The sequence below is a fragment of the Protomyctophum parallelum genome (assembly GCF_964188405.1).
Source record: "Protomyctophum parallelum genome assembly, chromosome: 5".
NCBI classification, from domain to species: Eukaryota; Metazoa; Chordata; class Actinopteri; order Myctophiformes; family Myctophidae; genus Protomyctophum; species Protomyctophum parallelum.
The window spans coordinates 53169235-53192597 of NC_139702.1; the positions used below are offsets into that span (position 1 = coordinate 53169235).

The window sequence follows — 23363 nt, forward strand, 5'->3', positions numbered from 1 at the left end:
AGGGAGAGTTGCCTCAGAACAGTTGCAGCTGGTATGTCTCATGCTTGGTGTTTTGGTTCCTTTGCAGATAAAAAACAATATCTCCTCAGCCATGACTTTGATTAAATCTGTAGCAACCTTGTTTGGTGGCTGAATTTCATCCATGTTTGTGTGTGTGTGTGTGTGTGTGTGTGTGTGTGTGTGTGTGTGTGTGTGCGTGTGTGCGTGCGTGCGTGCGTGCGTGCGTGCATGGCTAATGTGGTATACAACACAAATACTTTGTGTTGTATTGTATCGTATTGTATTGTTGTGTTGTATGAATGGTGTATTGTCTAAGTAATTACATGAAAAACGTTGTTTTTGATGATGGTTTTGAGACCCCAGGAAGAGTATAGCTGCTGTCATCTACAGCAAGCTAACGGGGATCTAATAAATCAAATCAAATCAAATGTATTGTATAGCCCATTCTGACCGGGCACCCGTTTTGGTGTCGGCATCATGTTATGCTTTAGCTATTTAAAAATAGCAGATCTACAAGCTCATATCGCGCCACCGAGTGGCGCGATACGAGCTTGTAGGTCTGCTATTTTTGAAAAATCGAAGAGCGACTGACATTTTTAGAATCTGATCTCAGGTCAGAATGGGTTAATCAGACACAGTGTGTGTCCGGCGGAAACCTCGTATGAATCTGATCTCAGGTCAGAATGGGATAGTATAGTAAATGTGCAGCTCCAGTATAATACCTCTATCATACCACCAGGTACAAAAAGATCTGCAGCTTTGACGTGCTGTACCCTCCGGAGCGCTATGGACACATGTTGAGTGGCTGGATCTGTGGCCAGGAGGCTCTACTGATGGAGCGCTGTGACGATGAGACTGTAGCCGAGGTCTGCACCGAGCTACTCAGGCGATTCACAGGTAAACAGGCCATAATAGGCCAAATAGCTCCTGTCTGCTATTTACTTTTTTTTACATGCCTATATTGTAAGCACACAAAGACACGTAAAACACGCTTGCACGCACACACGCACAGCATCAAAGAAAAGAGTATTGTTGTTTGCGTAACAGTGGGTTTCACTCACAGTTAGCTTCTCTGAATCAGTAAACTAAAACTGTCACAGTAAGCCTTGGTATGTCACCTGTTTTAAGTAGCCTACAGCAAAGCCAATCTGAGTGCAGTGACTCAATGGAGATTGAGCTTCCCATTCAGTCCTTGTGCTGTACATAAAGGAAACCATGTCATCAGCCTATATTGCTTGTGTTGTGCATAAAGGAACTGTGCCTATATTGCTTTGAGGCGCGGCTATTTCCCAGCAAAGAGATTGAATCAATGAGTCAGATACTGTGTTGTTGTGGGCTATGTACACAGTAGGTATCTGTTGAACACTGGAATGACTCATATACTAACTGTCCCTGGGTCAGTAAACACTTTGGTCTAAATATAAACTACTGTATGCTAAAGTTTACCTACAAGTTAGAGAGAGTGATTCCTCGTTAGGATGTGATAGGCTTCAAGGCTTGGAAGGCTGAAAAGGGGGGAGATTCGGAAGGAAAGAAAAAACTACCAATCAGAATTGCACCCTGTGTGCTGTGTAATCAGTTACACATGATGAGCAGCTGTGTCAGATCTCAGATGGGCTTAGAGGTAAAGATAGTTAATATTAACTCCCAAACTGATTGCAACACTGGAAACTTCAGATTTCTTCATGTGTGTAGAGGCTATACGCATATAGTCCTCCTGAGGAGGAGCATATAGATCCAAACATTAAAGGTATATTCAGTGATTTCACTTAATTCAAATATCACTTATTTTGTTGTGATAATCCTCCCTACTATAGAGTGTGCTGACCATATAAGGAGTTCCTCCCTGTCCCCAGTTAACCCCTGGGGGTCAAAAAACCTTAGGTTTCGTTTTTGACTCTCTATCCTGATTGGACGAAAGGCTGGGTCCCACAGCCAAAAACGAAACCTACGGTTTTTTGAGTGAAATCACTGAATATACCTTTAACTCTCCAACAACTTGGTTTAATATGACTTACAGTTTTCTGTTAAGAAACCTGTGAACTGTGTCCTCTGTTGCTCATTTACAGTAGCATACAATTAATTGTTTCCCCTTCTCAATACCGACATGCTAACTATACAGTGCTATACCATAATGAATAAAATACCACAATAAACCATATACAGTATGTATATGGTTTATTCTATTTTTATGTTATATGCTTAAGGGGTGGGCAGAATATTTTTTCCAGGGGCCCATAGTACTGATATAAAGTGAGTGAACACATGGTGCGGAAGACACGCATACTGTAGGGTCGATTTGTTCTTTTTACAGCTGTACTATAATCATAGTCATATAGTCATATTACCAAACACATTGCTATAAATATGGACTCAATGCAGACTGTTTCACATTATCAACATTTAACATTTGAGCACATGGATGGAATATGGAATGCAGGTATGTACTCTAATGGTACATATTTTAGTTTATTATTATTATTATTATTATTAGAGTCACCTGTTGAATACTTGGTCTAAGTGTCTCACCAAGCCAGTTATCTCAGAAATGGGTCACATGTAAAGTGCTAGTTTAGTATATATCAACGATGCAGGTTCTGTCACTGCATGATTCACTGGGCCCTAGATGCGTACTCTAGTGTAAACTAAACTTATGCTTAAACATACATTACATACTAGCAATTATTGTATAATTGTATTGTATAATATAGTATTTTGTGCATATTTTGTGTTAATATTACACACGCACGCATGCACACACACACACACACACACACACACACACACACACACACACACACACACACACACTAAGGCTGTCCCCGAACATTCAGGGTTCGAATGTTCGCTCGTTAAGGTTGCCACTCAAATCTTAATTTATGGCCTTGAACCATTCGGGTTTTTTTTTAATTATTATTATAATGTTTTATTATTATTTTAAAAATAAATTACTCAGAAATATATCTCGGCGAGAATGCGATATGCATATGCGATATGCATATGTTCATGTTGTGTTTACAATCATTTGAAAGTCCTGCAGACGGCAGAAGAGCAGCGGAGCACATGTCAGAACCACTAGATGCTTTGTGTGTGTGTGTGTGTGTGTGTGTGTGTGTGTGTGTGCCCGCACGCCGCACGCCGCACGCGTGTGTGTTGGGAGAGAGAGAGAGGGGGAGACGCGCTGCGCTCTGATCATGTTCAAGACGGATATCTCGTGTTGTCATTATAGTGTATTAAAAGTAAAGACGGTTGTATCCACACTCAAAATGCACACCTTCCCGGTCGGCCAACCCGGTAGCAACTAGCAACCCTCACCAACCCCTGATGAACTTAACCATTATTTCACTGATATAGTCTATGCAACGTCGCCCCGGAGGATCTATTCATGAATTGCAGCCTGGTTAAAAGCACTCGGAGAAATTAATTAATTAGAACCAATTAACCAAATGGTTCGGATGTTCGCTCGGAGATTCCTGCAAATGTTCGAGTGGGCTAGGGTACAGCCTACACACACACACACACACACACACACACACACACACACACACACACACACACACACACACACACACACACACACACACACACACACACACACACACACACACACACACTTCTTGTGAACAGAACCGGACCCGCTGTGGGTCGGTTCGGACCCCGGTATATTTTCGGATCTCGGGCTTCCCCAAGACCTCTAATACTGACCCCTAATGGTTGATCAGTTCAACACATGCGGCGTACCAGTCCGGGTGCAGTTGCTTCCCTCCTGCCAACACGACCAATTGTCCTCATTTGGATGCCCGGCCAGGCCGGAGGCACCACACAGGATTTGAACCGGTCAGTTTCCACAGTGGGGAGCACTTAACCCATTCTGACCTGAGATCAGAATCATACGATGTTTCCGCCGGACACACACTGGTCTGATGAACCCATTCTGACCTGAGATCAGATTCTAAAAATGTCAGTCGTTCTTCGATTTTTCAAAAAATAGCAGACCTACAAGCTCGTATCGCGCCACTCGGTGGCGCGATATGAGCTTGTAGATCTGCTATTTTTCAATAGCTAAAGCATAACATGATGCTGACACCAAAATGGGTGCCCGTTCAGAATGGGTTAACCCTGCTCTCCCGGAGCGCCCAATGCAATCCATTTCTGATCAATAACAGAGCATTGAATCAGTTCAGTTGGAGGTTGGGGTGGAGGTGGTAGCTTACTGATGAATGCAATCATGCAGTGTCAGGATGCAGAGAGTGGTTAGTTATATATATAGGGGGCAGTCATTAAAGAGACTTTGTGTGAAGGAATGTGATTGGTGCGGTGACTGAAAGACTAAAACAGCTGTCAGCTGACGTGGTTGATCAGCTGAGGCATCGTCAGTTGACTCATCTGTCGGAGAGCTACTAGCTTGATTACAGTATTGAACTAGAATAAACTGGGTGCACAATACAGCCATGACATAATCTTCTCCACAATTTAGTCGTTATGCCAATTCCCCCCCATGTGTATATGTATCACTGCCAACCCCTACTTTGGTCTGGGTAGGAGGCCACGTATCTTCTCGTAACACGTGCAGATGAACCTCCCAATTCTGCTTCCTGCTGAACAGGCACCCGACCAACATGTAGTTTGTAGGGGTCACTAGAGGAGTGGTGTATAATGATGGCTGTAAGGGTTGGGGTCCTTACATACATCATTATACATTACCTTCAAAATGAAGTGGTAAACTTTATATAAACTTATATATAATGTAATGTGGCACTTTCGCTGTTTCGCTTTACTCCATTCACAGGGAACCCCGACATTCCAAAGCCAAGGCGTATCCTGCGCTCATCTTGGGGCAGTAACCCCTACATCCGCGGTTCTTATTCCTTCACCAGGGTGGGCTCCAGCGGGGGGGACTTCGAGAGGCTGGCAATGCCACTGCCTTATGCCAAGAGCACCAAAGCTCCGGTGAGTTAGTTTAGAAGAGCAGACTTTTGCAGCATATGTTTCTAATGCTCTTAACTGTCACTGTATAATAAGTGTAGTGTACTGTACAATACTTTTACTCTTCTCCACTCCACTCTTCCCCAACCTGGCAACCTCTCAGCCTCTCCAGGTGCTGTTTGCTGGTGAAGCCACCCACAGGAAATACTATTCCACTACCCATGGTGCTTTGCTGTCTGGCGAGAGAGAAGCCACTCGCCTGATAGAAATGTACCAGGACTTGCACAGTGCTCAGAGCCACAAAGCCTAACAACTAAACAAAACCACTGACTAGTGAAAACAAATTAAACTCTGTGATTAAAATTTTCTGTACTAATAAGAAAAGTGATGAGGTTATGACATAATGGTAGCTGGGGCATTATAACAAATAAATATTATTTTTTACTGTATCATAGATCTAAGACGTATACAACTAGATTTTATTTGAGACTAATTGTTCAAATGTTGCCAAGGGTCCTGTACTTTCTTGTCTTTATCATTCTGTTGTTTTTTAAATCAGTAAAATTATGTTTATAATAACAATCATGTATAATTTAACTTCTTTTTTGTAAGTGCCTTCTTGTACTTTTATTGTTTCAAAAGAATCATAAAAATAAAACTAACAAAAAAGGATATTCAAATAAAATATTGTAATTGTCATTTATGGTCATATAGCTTCTTCTGGTTAATTAATAGAGCAACATTATTAAAATGTTGCAGTGGCCTATGAAGTGCAAAACACAGCTCACATGTGAGCTTGTAGATCTATGGGCTATTTTCGGCATGCAACATCATTGTACGATAACGTTTAAATCAGCCTTTAACACGGAGCCTGCCAGAAGTGTAGAAAGCGTAGATTAACTTTTGACTGGCAGCCCGCCAACAGCGTAGCCTAAGTTTTCTAGGCTTTATATTCTTTAATCCATGTTTTGATCAGATCGCATCGATAGCTATCTCTCGTTAGCATCCCAGTGTAACAGTGTGACAGTGGCCATGGCCATTTTGAAGATGCGCGCACATCCCCTTGCACTCTATGTGCTGCTTTCAATGGCCTGTACTCCAAATCGGCACAATGAATGTCGTTTCTGGTGAAAACAAGGTTTTCAACGGCCGACAGCAGGAGGCGCTGTGATACTCGCGGTCGGGTCTCGCACCACGCGAGAGAACAACAACCGGTCAAGACACCACAAACAGCATTACGTCATCGTAACACCCGGTTATGGATATTTGGCTCTTCAAAATAACCGAGTAGTACTCATACTGTACTGTACTACCCGTACTGTACTACTCATATTTGTGCTCTGTACTGACGTGTGCTGTACTGTACACCATGCTGTACAGCACTGTACTCTGTACTGGTAGTGGTAATACACATATTTATAAAGTACAATGAACCAAAATTGATGGGTCCACTTGGATCATACTGTAAGTGTAAGGAGTTAAAAAAGGAGGATTTTAGTGTCTGATGAATAATGATGACATAAGACATAAGACTAAGAGCAGGCACGTGCAGAGGGGGGGCTAGTGGGGCTTGAGCACCTGCCCTTTTGCAGAAAGTGCTCTTCTTTACTTTCAAGACAAATTTCAGAAGAATAAAACAAACAAAAAAAGCAGTGTGAATTGTCTGGAACCAGTGGCTCACTGTGTTAGAACGCTGACACTCAAGTTCAAACAAAAAAATTAAGGGGCCAATCCCACCCCACCCCAGTCTTTACTGTGACACTTACTGCATTCCACACTAACATCAAGTAGCACAGAAAAGCTGTGTTGTAGTAACCAGCAGTTAGCTCAGTGTGATGAGTGGCTGTGCTTGTGATCCACAGGTCCAGGGTTCAAATCCCACATTAGTCATGTGGCTCTGTGACACTTTGCTTTGCACACTGACTTTCAGAAGGACAACTTTAAAGCAGCACAGAAATTCCCTGTGATTGTGTGCCTCAGTGGCCCAACGGGTAAGTCAGATGATATCCCTAGTATACCTAATAGAAGTGTGCCGGTTCAAACCCCGACATACTCAATTCACAGACAACGGATAATTGATATCCAATTGCAATAGAGAATTCATTGGGCATTTAACTTAAATAACTCAGAAACTACAAAACATTCAAAGTAAAAAGTTCCAGCATGTGTCTCCACAGTAAGCTGAATAATAAAAAGTGTGAATGGAGTTTGTAGGTGAAAGTGCTTTTTTGACGTGCCAATGTCTGCCATTGAGCCCCATTGTAAAATTCTCAAATTTGAAAGCACTATATTTCTAAAACTATGAAACATTTCAGAGATTCCTTTTCAGGCAAACATGTCCACCGTAAGATGAACCTAAGTAGGCTAGAATGGGGTTGCTAGGTGTAAGTATGTAGGACTAGCAGCATGCCAAAGTTTGTGCTATTGCCATAGAGAATGCATTGGGCGTTTAAGTTAAATAACTCATAAACTACAAAACATAAAAATAAAAAAAAGTTCTAGCATGTGTCTCCACAGTAAGCTGAATAATAAAAAGTGTGAATGGAGTTTCTAGGTGAAAGTGACTTTTGACGTGCCTATAGAGCTGCCATTGAGCCCCATGTTAAATGTCTCAAATTTGAAAGCACTATATTTCTAAAACTATGAAACATTTCAAAGATTCCTTTTCAGGCAAACATGTCCACCGTAAGATGAACCTAAGTAGGCTAGAATGGGGTTGCTAGGTGTAAGTATGTAGGACTAGTAGCATGCCAAATTTTGTGCTATTGCCATAGAGAATGCATTGGGCGTTTAAGTTAAATAACTCATAAACTACAAAACATAAAAAAAAAAAAAAGTTCCAGCATGTGTCTCCACAGTAAGCTGAATAATAAAAAGTGTGAATGGCGTTTCTAGGTGAAAGTGACTTTTGACGTGCCTATAGAGCTGCCATTGAGCCCCATGTTAAATGTCTCAAATTTGAAAGCACTATATTTCTAAAACTATGAAACATTTCAAAGATTCCTTTTCAGACAAACATGTCCACCGTAAGATGAACCTAAGTAGGCTAGAATGGGGTTGCTAGGTGTAAGTATGTAGGACTAGTATCATGCCAAATTTTGTGCTATTGCCATAGAGAATGCATTGGGCGTTTAAGTTAAATAACTCATAAACTACAAAACATAAAAATAAAAAAAAGTTCTAGCATGTGTCTCCACAGTAAGCTGAATAATAAAAAGTGTGAATGGAGTTTCTAGGTGAAAGTGACTTTTGACGTGCCTATAGAGCTGCCATTGAGCCCCATGTTAAATGTCTCAAATTTGAAAGCACTATATTTCTAAAACTATGAAACATTTCAAAGATTCCTTTTCAGGCAAACATGTCCACCGTAAGATGAACCTAAGTAGGCTAGAATGGGGTTGCTAGGTGTAAGTATGTAGGACTAGTAGCATGCCAAATTTTGTGCTATTGCCATAGAGAATGCATTGGGCGTTTAAGTTAAATAACTCATAAACTACAAAACATAAAAATAAAAAAAAGTTCCAGCATGTGTCTCCACAGTAAGCTGAATAATAAAAAGTGTGAATGTCGTTTCTAGGTGAAAGTGACTTTTGACGTGCCTATAGAGCTGCCATTGAGCCCCATGTTAAATGTCTCAAATTTGAAAGCACTATATTTCTAAAACTATGAAACATTTCAAAGATTCCTTTTCAGGCAAACATGTCCACCGTAAGATGAACCTAAGTAGGCTAGAATGGGGTTGCTAGGTGTAAGTATGTAGGACTAGCAGCATGCCAAATTTTGTGCTATTGCCATAGAGAATGCATTGGGCGTTTAAGTTAAATAACTCATAAACTACAAAACATAAAAATAAAAAAAAGATCCAGCATGTGTCTCCACAGTAAGCTGAATAATAAAAAGTGTGAATGGCGTTTCTAGGTGAAAGTGACTTTTGACGTGCCTATAGAGCTGCCATTGAGCCCCATGTTAAATGTCTCAAATTTGAAAGCACTATATTTCTAAAACTATGAAACATTTCAAAGATTCCTTTTCAGGCAAACATGTCCACCGTAAGATGAACCTAAGTAGGCTAGAATGGGGTTGCTAGGTGTAAGTATGTAGGACTAGTAGCATGCCAAATTTTGTGCTATTGCCATAGAGAATGCATTAAGCGTTTAAGTTAAATAACTCATAAACTACAAAACATAAAAAAAAAAAAAAGTTCTAGCATGTGTCTCCACAGTAAGCTGAATAATAAAAAGTGTGAATGGAGTTTCTAGGTGAAAGTGACTTTTGACGTGCCTATAGAGCTGCCATTGAGCCCCATGTTAAATGTCTTAAATTTGAAAGCACTATATTTCTAAAACTATGAAACATTTCAAAGATTCCTTTTCAGACAAACATGTCCACCGTAAGATGAACCTAAGTAGGCTAGAATGGGGTTGCTAGGTGTAAGTATGTAGGACTAGTATCATGCCAAATTTTGTGCTATTGCCATAGAGAATGCATTGGGCGTTTAAGTTAAATAACTCATAAACTACAAAACATAAAAATAAAAAAAAGTTCTAGCATGTGTCTCCACAGTAAGCTGAATAATAAAAAGTGTGAATGGCGTTTCTAGGTGAAAGTGACTTTTGACGTGCCTATAGAGCTGCCATTGAGCCCCATGTTAAATGTCTCAAATTTGAAAGCACTATATTTCTAAAACTATGAAACATTTCAAAGATTCCTTTTCAGGCAAACATGTCCACCGTAAGATGAACCTAAGTAGGCTAGAATGGGGTTGCTAGGTGTAAGTATGTAGGACTAGCAGCATGCCAAATTTTGTGCTATTGCCATAGAGAATGCATTGGGCGTTTAAGTTAAATAACTCATAAACTACAAAACATAAAAATAAAAAAAAGATCCAGCATGTGTCTCCACAGTAAGCTGAATAATAAAAAGTGTGAATGGCGTTTCAAGGTGAAAGTGACTTTTGACGTGCCTATAGAGCTGCCATTGAGCCCCATGTTAAATGTCTCAAATTTGAAAGCACTATATTTCTAAAACTATGAAACATTTCAAAGATTCCTTTTCAGGCAAACATGTCCACCGTAAGATGAACCTAAGTAGGCTAGAATGGGGTTGCTAGGTGTAAGTATGTAGGACTAGCAGCATGCCAAAGTTTGTGCTATTGCCATAGAGAATGCATTGGGCGTTTAAGTTAAATAACTCATAAACTACAAAACATAAAAATAAAAAAAAGTTCTAGCATGTGTCTCCACAGTAAGCTGAATAATAAAAAGTGTGAATGGAGTTTCTAGGTGAAAGTGACTTTTGACGTGCCTATAGAGCTGCCATTGAGCCCCATGTTAAATGTCTCAAATTTGAAAGCACTATATTTCTAAAACTATGAAACATTTCAAAGATTCCTTTTCAGGCAAACATGTCCACCGTAAGATGAACCTAAGTAGGCTAGAATGGGGTTGCTAGGTGTAAGTATGTAGGACTAGTAGCATGCCAAATTTTGTGCTATTGCCATAGAGAATGCATTGGGCGTTTAAGTTAAATAACTCATAAACTACAAAACATAAAAAAAAAAAAAAGTTCCAGCATGTGTCTCCACAGTAAGCTGAATAATAAAAAGTGTGAATGGCGTTTCTAGGTGAAAGTGACTTTTGACGTGCCTATAGAGCTGCCATTGAGCCCCATGTTAAATGTCTCAAATTTGAAAGCACTATATTTCTAAAACTATGAAACATTTCAAAGATTCCTTTTCAGACAAACATGTCCACCGTAAGATGAACCTAAGTAGGCTAGAATGGGGTTGCTAGGTGTAAGTATGTAGGACTAGTATCATGCCAAATTTTGTGCTATTGCCATAGAGAATGCATTGGGCGTTTAAGTTAAATAACTCATAAACTACAAAACATAAAAATAAAAAAAAGTTCTAGCATGTGTCTCCACAGTAAGCTGAATAATAAAAAGTGTGAATGGAGTTTCTAGGTGAAAGTGACTTTTGACGTGCCTATAGAGCTGCCATTGAGCCCCATGTTAAATGTCTCAAATTTGAAAGCACTATATTTCTAAAACTATGAAACATTTCAAAGATTCCTTTTCAGGCAAACATGTCCACCGTAAGATGAACCTAAGTAGGCTAGAATGGGGTTGCTAGGTGTAAGTATGTAGGACTAGTAGCATGCCAAATTTTGTGCTATTGCCATAGAGAATGCATTGGGCGTTTAAGTTAAATAACTCATAAACTACAAAACATAAAAATAAAAAAAAGTTCCAGCATGTGTCTCCACAGTAAGCTGAATAATAAAAAGTGTGAATGTCGTTTCTAGGTGAAAGTGACTTTTGACGTGCCTATAGAGCTGCCATTGAGCCCCATGTTAAATGTCTCAAATTTGAAAGCACTATATTTCTAAAACTATGAAACATTTCAAAGATTCCTTTTCAGGCAAACATGTCCACCGTAAGATGAACCTAAGTAGGCTAGAATGGGGTTGCTAGGTGTAAGTATGTAGGACTAGCAGCATGCCAAATTTTGTGCTATTGCCATAGAGAATGCATTGGGCGTTTAAGTTAAATAACTCATAAACTACAAAACATAAAAATAAAAAAAAGATCCAGCATGTGTCTCCACAGTAAGCTGAATAATAAAAAGTGTGAATGGCGTTTCTAGGTGAAAGTGACTTTTGACGTGCCTATAGAGCTGCCATTGAGCCCCATGTTAAATGTCTCAAATTTGAAAGCACTATATTTCTAAAACTATGAAACATTTCAAAGATTCCTTTTCAGGCAAACATGTCCACCGTAAGATGAACCTAAGTAGGCTAGAATGGGGTTGCTAGGTGTAAGTATGTAGGACTAGTAGCATGCCAAATTTTGTGCTATTGCCATAGAGAATGCATTAAGCGTTTAAGTTAAATAACTCATAAACTACAAAACATAAAAAAAAAAAAAAGTTCTAGCATGTGTCTCCACAGTAAGCTGAATAATAAAAAGTGTGAATGGAGTTTCTAGGTGAAAGTGACTTTTGACGTGCCTATAGAGCTGCCATTGAGCCCCATGTTAAATGTCTTAAATTTGAAAGCACTATATTTCTAAAACTATGAAACATTTCAAAGATTCCTTTTCAGACAAACATGTCCACCGTAAGATGAACCTAAGTAGGCTAGAATGGGGTTGCTAGGTGTAAGTATGTAGGACTAGTATCATGCCAAATTTTGTGCTATTGCCATAGAGAATGCATTGGGCGTTTAAGTTAAATAACTCATAAACTACAAAACATAAAAATAAAAAAAAGTTCTAGCATGTGTCTCCACAGTAAGCTGAATAATAAAAAGTGTGAATGGCGTTTCTAGGTGAAAGTGACTTTTGACGTGCCTATAGAGCTGCCATTGAGCCCCATGTTAAATGTCTCAAATTTGAAAGCACTATATTTCTAAAACTATGAAACATTTCAAAGATTCCTTTTCAGGCAAACATGTCCACCGTAAGATGAACCTAAGTAGGCTAGAATGGGGTTGCTAGGTGTAAGTATGTAGGACTAGCAGCATGCCAAATTTTGTGCTATTGCCATAGAGAATGCATTGGGCGTTTAAGTTAAATAACTCATAAACTACAAAACATAAAAATAAAAAAAAGATCCAGCATGTGTCTCCACAGTAAGCTGAATAATAAAAAGTGTGAATGGCGTTTCAAGGTGAAAGTGACTTTTGACGTGCCTATAGAGCTGCCATTGAGCCCCATGTTAAATGTCTCAAATTTGAAAGCACTATATTTCTAAAACTATGAAACATTTCAAAGATTCCTTTTCAGGCAAACATGTCCACCGTAAGATGAACCTAAGTAGGCTAGAATGGGGTTGCTAGGTGTAAGTATGTAGGACTAGTAGCATGCCAAATTTTGTGCTATTGCCATAGAGAATGCATTGGGCGTTTAAGTTAAATAACTCATAAACTACAAAACATTAAAAAAAAAAAAAGTTCTAGCATGTGTCTCCACAGTAAGCTGAATAATAAAAAGTGTGAATGGAGTTTCTAGGTGAAAGTGACTTTTGACGTGCCTATAGAGCTGCCATTGAGCCCCATGTTAAATGTCTCAAATTTGAAAGCACTATATTTCTAAAACTATGAAACATTTCAAAGATTCCTTTTCAGGCAAACATGTCCACCGTAAGATGAACCTAAGTAGGCTAGAATGGGGTTGCTAGGTGTAAGTATGTAGGACTAGTAGCATGCCAAATTTTGTGCTATTGCCATAGAGAATGCATTGGGCGTTTAAGTTAAATAACTCATAAACTACAAAACATAAAAATAAAAAAAAGTTCCAGCATGTGTCTCCACAGTAAGCTGAATAATAAAAAGTGTGAATGGCGTTTCTAGGTGAAAGTGACTTTTGACGTGCCTATAGAGCTGCCATTGAGCCCCATGTTAAATGTCTCAAATTTGAAAGCACTATATTTCTAAAACTATGAAACATTTCAAAGATTCCTTTTCAGGCAAACATGTCCACCGTAAGATGAACCTAAGTAGGCTAGAATGGGGTTGCTAGGTGTAAGTATGTAGGACTAGCAGCATGCCAAATTTTGTGCTATTGCCATAGAGAATGCATTGGGCGTTTAAGTTAAATAACTCATAAACTACAAAACATAAAAAAAAAAAAAAGATCCAGCATGTGTCTCCACAGTAAGCTGAATAATAAAAAGTGTGAATGGCGTTTCTAGGTGAAAGTGACTTTTGACGTGCCTATAGAGCTGCCATTGAGCCCCATGTTAAATGTCTCAAATTTGAAAGCACTATATTTCTAAAACTATGAAACATTTCAAAGATTCCTTTTCAGGCAAACATGTCCACCGTAAGATGAACCTAAGTAGGCTAGAATGGGGTTGCTAGGTGTAAGTATGTAGGACTAGTAGCATGCCAAATTTTGTGCTATTGCCATAGAGAATGCATTGGGCGTTTAAGTTAAATAACTCATAAACTACAAAACATAAAAAAATAAAAAAGTTCTAGCATGTGTCTCCACAGTAAGCTGAATAATAAAAAGTGTGAATGGAGTTTCTAGGTGAAAGTGACTTTTGACGTGCCTATAGAGCTGCCATTGAGCCCCATGTTAAATGTCTCAAATTTGAAAGCACTATATTTCTAAAACTATGAAACATTTCAAAGATTCCTTTTCAGGCAAACATGTCCACCGTAAGATGAACCTAAGTAGGCTAGAATGGGGTTGCTAGGTGTAAGTATGTAGGACTAGCAGCATGCCAAAGTTTGTGCTATTGCCATAGAGAATGCATTGGGCGTTTAAGTTAAATAACTCATAAACTACAAAACATAAAAATAAAAAAAAGTTCCAGCATGTGTCTCCACAGTAAGCTGAATAATAAAAAGTGTGAATGGCGTTTCTAGGTGAAAGTGACTTTTGACGTGCCTATAGAGCTGCCATTGAGCCCCATGTTAAATGTCTCAAATTTGAAAGCACTATATTTCTAAAACTATGAAACATTTCAAAGATTCCTTTTCAGGCAAACATGTCCACCGTAAGATGAACCTAAGTAGGCTAGAATGGGGTTGCTAGGTGTAAGTATGTAGGACTAGTAGCATGCCACATTTTGTGCTATTGCCATAGAGAATGCATTGGGCGTTTAAGTTAAATAACTCATAAACTACAAAACATAAAAATAAAAAAAAGTTCTAGCATGTGTCTCCACAGTAAGCTGAATAATAAAAAGTGTGAATGGAGTTTCTAGGTGAAAGTGACTTTTGACGTGCCTATAGAGCTGCCATTGAGCCCCATGTTAAATGTCTCAAATTTGAAAGCACTATATTTCTAAAACTATGAAACATTTCAAAGATTCCTTTTCAGGCAAACATGTCCACCGTAAGATGAACCTAAGTAGGCTAGAATGGGGTTGCTAGGTGTAAGTATGTAGGACTAGCAGCATGCCAAAGTTTGTGCTATTGCCATAGAGAATGCATTGGGCGTTTAAGTTAAATAACTCATAAACTACAAAACATAAAAATAAAAAAAAGTTCCAGCATGTGTCTCCACAGTAAGCTGAATAATAAAAAGTGTGAATGGCGTTTCTAGGTGAAAGTGACTTTTGACGTGCCTATAGAGCTGCCATTGAGCCCCATGTTAAATGTCTCAAATTTGAAAGCACTATATTTCTAAAACTATGAAACATTTCAAAGATTCCTTTTCAGGCAAACATGTCCACCGTAAGATGAACCTAAGTAGGCTAGAATGGGGTTGCTAGGTGTAAGTATGTAGGACTAGTAGCATGCCACATTTTGTGCTATTGCCATAGAGAATGCATTGGGCGTTTAAGTTAAATAACTCATAAACTACAAAACATAAAAATAAAAAAAAGTTCTAGCATGTGTCTCCACAGTAAGCTGAATAATAAAAAGTGTGAATGGAGTTTCTAGGTGAAAGTGACTTTTGACGTGCCTATAGAGCTGCCATTGAGCCCCATGTTAAATGTCTCAAATTTGAAAGCACTATATTTCTAAAACTATGAAACATTTCAAAGATTCCTTTTCAGGCAAACATGTCCACCGTAAGATGAACCTAAGTAGGCTAGAATGGGGTTGCTAGGTGTAAGTATGTAGGACTAGTAGCATGCAAAATTTTGTGCTATTGCCATAGAGAATGCATTGGGCGTTTAAGTTAAATAACTCATAAACTACAAAACATTAAAAAAAAAAAAAGTTCCAGCATGTGTCTCCACAGTAAGCTGAATAATAAAAAGTGTGAATGGCGTTTCTAGGTGAAAGTGACTTTTGACGTGCCTATAGAGCTGCCATTGAGCCCCATGTTAAATGTCTCAAATTTGAAAGCACTATATTTCTAAAACTATGAAACATTTCAAAGATTCCTTTTCAGGCAAACATGTCCACCGTAAGATGAACCTAAGTAGGCTAGAATGGGGTTGCTAGGTGTAAGTATGTAGGACTAGTAGCATGCCAAATTTTGTGCTATTGCCATAGAGAATGCATTGGGCGTTTAAGTTAAATAACTCATAAACTACAAAACATAAAAATAAAAAAAAAGTTCTAGCATGTGTCTCCACAGTAAGCTGAATAATAAAAAGTGTGAATGGAGTTTCTAGGTGAAAGTGACTTTTGACGTGCCTATAGAGCTGCCATTGAGCCCCATGTTAAATGTCTCAAATTTGAAAGCACTATATTTCTAAAACTATGAAACATTTCAAAGATTCCTTTTCAGGCAAACATGTCCACCGTAAGATGAACCTAAGTAGGCTAGAATGGGGTTGCTAGGTGTAAGTATGTAGGACTAGTAGCATGCCAAATTTTGTGCTATTGCCATAGAGAATGCATTGGGCGTTTAAGTTAAATAACTCATAAACTACAAAACATAAAAAAAAAAAAAAGTTCCAGCATGTGTCTCCACAGTAAGCTGAATAATAAAAAGTGTGAATGGCGTTTCTAGGTGAAAGTGACTTTTGACGTGCCTATAGAGCTGCCATTGAGCCCCATGTTAAATGTCTCAAATTTGAAAGCACTATATTTCTAAAACTATGAAACATTTCAAAGATTCCTTTTCAGGCAAACATGTCCACCGTAAGATGAACCTAAGTAGGCTAGAATGGGGTTGCTAGGTGTAAGTATGTAGGACTAGCAGCATGCCAAATTTTGTGCTATTGCCATAGAGAATGCATTGGGCGTTTAAGTTAAATAACTCATAAACTACAAAACATAAAAATAAAAAAAAGTTCCAGCATGTGTCTCCACAGTAAGCTGAATAATAAAAAGTGTGAATGGCGTTTCTAGGTGAAAGTGACTTTTGACGTGCCTATAGAGCTGCCATTGAGCCCCATGTTAAATGTCTAAAATTTGAAAGCACTATATTTCTAAAACTATGAAACATTTCAAAGATTCCTTTTCAGGCAAACATGTCCACCGTAAGATGAACCTAAGTAGGCTAGAATGGGGTTGCTAGGTGTAAGTATGTAGGACTAGTAGCATGCCAAATTTTGTGCTATTGCCATAGAGAATGCATTGGGCGTTTAAGTTAAATAACTCATAAACTACAAAACATTAAAAAAAAAAAAAGTTCCAGCATGTGTCTCCACAGTAAGCTGAATAATAAAAAGTGTGAATGGCGTTTCTAGGTGAAAGTGACTTTTGACGTGCCTATAGAGCTGCCATTGAGCCCCATGTTAAATGTCTCAAATTTGAAAGCACTATATTTCTAAAACTATGAAACATTTCAAAGATTCCTTTTCAGGCAAACATGTCCACCGTAAGATGAACCTAAGTAGGCTAGAATGGGGTTGCTAGGTGTAAGTATGTAGGACTAGTAGCATGCCAAATTTTGTGCTATTGCCATAGAGAATGCATTGGGCGTTTAAGTTAAATAACTCATAAACTACAAAACATAAAAATAAAAAAAAGTTCTAGCATGTGTCTCCACAGTAAGCTGAATAATAAAAAGTGTGAATGGAGTTTCTAGGTGAAAGTGACTTTTGACGTGCCTATAGAGCTGCCATTGAGCCCCATGTTAAATGTCTCAAATTTGAAAGCACTATATTTCTAAAACTATGAAACATTTCAAAGATTCCTTTTCAGGCAAACATGTCCACCGTAAGATGAACCTAAGTAGGCTAGAATGGGGTTGCTAGGTGTAAGTATGTAGGACTAGTAGCATGCCAAATTTTGTGCTATTGCCATAGAGAATGCATTGGGCGTTTAAGTTAAATAACTCATAAACTACAAAACATAAAAAAAAAAAAAAGTTCCAGCATGTGTCTCCACAGTAAGCTGAATAATAAAAAGTGTGAATGGCGTTTCTAGGTGAAAGTGACTTTTGACGTGCCTATAGAGCTGCCATTGAGCCCCATGTTAAATGTCTCAAATTTGAAAGCACTATATTTCTAAAACTATGAAACATTTCAAAGATTCCTTTTCAGGCAAACATGTCCACCGTAAGATGAACCTAAGTAGGCTAGAATGGGGTTGCTAGGTGTAAGTATGTAGGACTAGCAGCATGCCAAATTTTGTGCTATTGCCATAGAGAATGCATTGGGCGTTTAAGTTAAATAACTCATAAACTACAAAACATAAAAATAAAAAAAAGTTCCAGCATGTGTCTCCACAGTAAGCTGAATAATAAAAAGTGTGAATGGCGTTTCTAGGTGAAAGTGACTTTTGACGTGCCTATAGAGCTGCCATTGAGCCCCATGTTAAATGTCTAAAATTTGAAAGCACTATATTTCTAAAACTATGAAACATTTCAAAGATTCCTTTTCAGGCAAACATGTCCACCGTAAGATGAACCTAAGTAGGCTAGAATGGGGTTGCTAGGTGTAAGTATGTAGGACTAGTAGCATGCCAAATTTTGTGCTATTGCCATAGAGAATGCATTGGGCGTTTAAGTTAAATAACTCATAAACTACAAAACATAAAAATAAAAAAAAGTTCTAGCATGTGTCTCCACAGTAAGCTGAATAATAAAAAGTGTGAATGGAGTTTCTAGGTGAAAGTGACTTTTGACGTGCCTATAGAGCTGCCATTGAGCCCCATGTTAAATGTCTCAAATTTGAAAGCACTATATTTCTAAAACTATGAAACATTTCAAAGATTCCTTTTCAGGCAAACATGTCCACCGTAAGATGAACCTAAGTAGGCTAGAATGGGGTTGCTAGGTGTAAGTATGTAGGACTAGTAGCATGCCAAATTTTGTGCTATTGCCATAGAGAATGCATTGGGCGTTTAAGTTAAATAACTCATAAACTACAAAACATAAAAAAAAAAAAAAGTTCCAGCATGTGTCTCCACAGTAAGCTGAATAATAAAAAGTGTGAATGGCGTTTCTAGGTGAAAGTGACTTTTGACGTGCCTATAGAGCTGCCATTGAGCCCCATGTTAAATGTCTCAAATTTGAAAGCACTATATTTCTAAAACTATGAAACATTTCAAAGATTCCTTTTCAGGCAAACATGTCCACCGTAAGATGAACCTAAGTAGGCTAGAATGGGGTTGCTAGGTGTAAGTATGTAGGACTAGCAGCATGCCAAATTTTGTGCTATTGCCATAGAGAATGCATTGGGCGTTTAAGTTAAATAACTCATAAACTACAAAACATAAAAATAAAAAAAAGTTCCAGCATGTGTCTCCACAGTAAGCTGAATAATAAAAAGTGTGAATGGCGTTTCTAGGTGAAAGTGACTTTTGACGTGCCTATAGAGCTGCCATTGAGCCCCATGTTAAATGTCTCAAATTTGAAAGCACTATATTTCTAAAACTATGAAACATTTCAAAGATTCCTTTTCAGGCAAACATGTCCACCGTAAGATGAACCTAAGTAGGCTAGAATGGGGTTGCTAGGTGTAAGTATGTAGGACTAGTAGCATGCAAAATTTTGTGCTATTGCCATAGAGAATGCATTGGGCGTTTAAGTTAAATAACTCATAAACTACAAAACATTAAAAAAAAAAAAAGTTCCAGCATGTGTCTCCACAGTAAGCTGAATAATAAAAAGTGTGAATGGCGTTTCTAGGTGAAAGTGACTTTTGACGTGCCTATAGAGCTGCCATTGAGCCCCATGTTAAATGTCTCAAATTTGAAAGCACTATATTTCTAAAACTATGAAACATTTCAAAGATTCCTTTTCAGGCAAACATGTCCACCGTAAGATGAACCTAAGTAGGCTAGAATGGGGTTGCTAGGTGTAAGTATGTAGGACTAGTAGCATGCCAAATTTTGTGCTATTGCCATAGAGAATGCATTGGGCGTTTAAGTTAAATAACTCATAAACTACAAAACATAAAAATAAAAAAAAGTTCTAGCATGTGTCTCCACAGTAAGCTGAATAATAAAAAGTGTGAATGGAGTTTCTAGGTGAAAGTGACTTTTGACGTGCCTATAGAGCTGCCATTGAGCCCCATGTTAAATGTCTCAAATTTGAAAGCACTATATTTCTAAAACTATGAAACATTTCAAAGATTCCTTTTCAGGCAAACATGTCCACCGTAAGATGAACCTAAGTAGGCTAGAATGGGGTTGCTAGGTGTAAGTATGTAGGACTAGTAGCATGCCAAATTTTGTGCTATTGCCATAGAGAATGCATTGGGCGTTTAAGTTAAATAACTCATAAACTACAAAACATAAAAAAAAAAAAAAGTTCCAGCATGTGTCTCCACAGTAAGCTGAATAATAAAAAGTGTGAATGGCGTTTCTAGGTGAAAGTGACTTTTGACGTGCCTATAGAGCTGCCATTGAGCCCCATGTTAAATGTCTCAAATTTGAAAGCACTATATTTCTAAAACTATGAAACATTTCAAAGATTCCTTTTCAGGCAAACATGTCCACCGTAAGATGAACCTAAGTAGGCTAGAATGGGGTTGCTAGGTGTAAGTATGTAGGACTAGCAGCATGCCAAATTTTGTGCTATTGCCATAGAGAATGCATTGGGCGTTTAAGTTAAATAACTCATAAACTACAAAACATAAAAATAAAAAAAAGTTCCAGCATGTGTCTCCACAGTAAGCTGAATAATAAAAAGTGTGAATGGCGTTTCTAGGTGAAAGTGACTTTTGACGTGCCTATAGAGCTGCCATTGAGCCCCATGTTAAATGTCTAAAATTTGAAAGCACTATATTTCTAAAACTATGAAACATTTCAAAGATTCCTTTTCAGGCAAACATGTCCACCGTAAGATGAACCTAAGTAGGCTAGAATGGGGTTGCTAGGTGTAAGTATGTAGGACTAGTAGCATGCCAAATTTTGTGCTATTGCCATAGAGAATGCATTGGGCGTTTAAGTTAAATAACTCATAAACTACAAAACATAAAAATAAAAAAAAGTTCCAGCATGTGTCTCCACAGTAAGCTGAATAATAAAAAGTGTGAATGGCGTTTCTAGGTGAAAGTTACTTTTGACGTGCCTATAGAGCTGCCATTGAGCCCCATGTTAAATGTCTCAAATTTGAAAGCACTATATTTCTAAAACTATGAAACATTTCAAAGATTCCTTTTCAGGCAAACATGTCCACCGTAAGATGAACCTAAGTAGGCTAGAATGGGGTTGCTAGGTGTAAGTATGTAGGACTAGCAGCATGCCAAATTTTGTGCTATTGCCATAGAGAATGCATTGGGCGTTTAAGTTAAATAACTCATAAACTACAAAACATAAAAAAAAAAAAAAGTTCCAGCATGTGTCTCCACAGTAAGCTGAATAATAAAAAGTGTGAATGGCGTTTCTAGGTGAAAGTGACTTTTGACGTGCCTATAGAGCTGCCATTGAGCCCCATGTTAAATGTCTCAAATTTGAAAGCACTATATTTCTAAAACTATGAAACATTTCAAAGATTCCTTTTCAGGCAAACATGTCCACCGTAAGATGAACCTAAGTAGGCTAGAATGGGGTTGCTAGGTGTAAGTATGTAGGACTAGCATCATGCCAAATTTTGTGCTATTGCCATAGAGAATGCATTGGGCGTTTAAGTTAAATAACTCATAAACTAGTAGGCTAGAATGGGGTTGCTAGGTGTAAGTATGTAGGAGTAGTAGCATGCCAAAGTTTGTGCTATTGCCATAGAGAATGCATTGGGCGTTTACGTTAAATAACTCAGAAACTACAAAACATTTCAAAGTAAAACGTTCCAGCATGTGTCTCCACAGTAAGCTGAATAATAAAAAGTGTGAATGGAGTTTCTAGGTGAAAGTGATTTTTTGACGTGCCAAAATCTGCCATTGAGCCCCATGTTAAAAGTCTCAAATTTGAAAACACTATATTTCTAAAACTATGACACCTTTCAAAGATTCCTTTTCAGGCAAACATGTCCACCGTAAGATGAACCTAAGTAGGCTAGAATGGGGTTGGTAGGTTTAAGTATGTAGGACTAGTAGCATGCCAAAGTTTGTGTTATTGCCATAGAGAACCATGTAAATACAACACATTGAGCAGGGCACTGCAGGGAGTTGAACACCGTTCCGGTAAACCAGAAGTACGACACCAGTGCCTTAGTTTTTGTGTTGTCATTTACAGGTCCTTTCGTTGAAATGTAAATTTTACATTTCAACAGTAAAGTAATATATAAAGAAGAGAAACACAAAAGCACAAAAATAACATTTTCGAATTACCGGTATTTGCTTTGATTTTTTAAACTTTCTCTTGCCGACCTCCCACATTTCATTCGTTGATTAACAAAAAACAGTGTTGGATCTGTAAGGATCCATTTGGTTACACGTGCATAGGCCTACCTGTGTTTGTGCACGCTTCGATAACCAGTGTTGGACCTGTAAGGGTCCATTTGGTTACATGTGTTACACTCTCAGACTTACAGACATGGACCAAATGGTCCATTTGGTACACTAGACCTGTACGTGCCCGTCGGCCACCATATACTCTCAGAGTTACCGACCTGTAAGGGTCCATAGGGTTACATGTGTGTTACACTATCAGAGTTACAGACATGTAAGGGATGGTTCATTTGGTTACATGTGTTACACTCTCAGAATGACAGACCTGTAAGGGTCCATTTGGTTACATGTGTTACTCTCAGAGTTACATTTGGTTAGCGTGTGCTTGCGCATGTGCGCCTGTGCGTGTGTAGGTGCATGTTTGCGTGCGTGTGTGTGTGTGCACGCTTCAATGACCACTGTTGGACCCCATGGGGATCAGGGACCTCAGGGAGCCACCCATAATCAAAACGGTCACAGCAAACTCTGTTGCATCACAACTGGTGGCCAACAGTCGTAACCAACACCACCGCCGACCCACAGGATAATACCATCGCACAGTGGTATCAGGCCAACCACAACCAGCCAGCCCTCAAACCAAACCCTTCAACCTAGAAGTGTTATGGTCTGGCTCCCTGCCTGTCCATCTTTCCACTTTGGCCACTCCCCCCTCCCTTTGCTTCTACACACACCTGTCTCCAACTGCCTCATCAGCCCAATTGTTCCCTTCTCACTACTCACCTGTGCCAACTTCCCCTATCAGCCCAGTTGTAAACCAAGGAAGCTCTTAGAAGGAAGTGAAGTGGTCACGTGACTGGGCTGCGCCATGACACTTTCATGGTCACTTTCATGGGAGCCAAACTCACATCGGTAGTGCAATGAATACATGGCAGTGAATGGAGCCGGCTGGACCAGCTCATAACAAACATTATACATGAACGATTGCGAGCTTTGTCATATAATTGGTTCAGGAATGTGAAAGAAGACATAAGTGATATCACATGTTTTTTCCGAGTGGTTGTTTTTCGACTTAATAACTATTTATTTTTATTGAGGTATTTATAGAAGAGCACATAGTAAGTTTTCTGCCTGGGCTGCTCTCTGCTCTTTGAAAAAATAAATCACATTAAGTAGTATGCACATCAAAAAATAAGACAGCCTAAAATAACGTGTTATATATATTATTTTATTTTCCAGAAGCGATCACTTTACAAAAGGTCTGCTGAAACAGAAACAGGATGGAAGACATTGAGGGCGGACACAA

The 23363-nt window shown here is 38.6% G+C and overlaps 1 protein-coding gene across 1 annotated transcript in view; it reads left to right on the forward strand.

The window, feature by feature from the left end:
- The window catches only part of smox (spermine oxidase), a 28044-nt gene extending 22442 nt beyond the window's left edge, over positions 1-5602 (forward strand). Inside the window, exons 7-9 of the mRNA XM_083766114.1 lie at positions 740-897; positions 4790-4950; positions 5090-5602. Coding sequence (XP_083622240.1) covers positions 740-897; positions 4790-4950; positions 5090-5236 — 466 coding nt within the window. The 3' untranslated portion in view covers positions 5237-5602. The remainder of the gene's footprint in view (positions 1-739; positions 898-4789; positions 4951-5089) is intronic.
- Positions 5603-23363: the final 17761 nt, after the last annotated feature.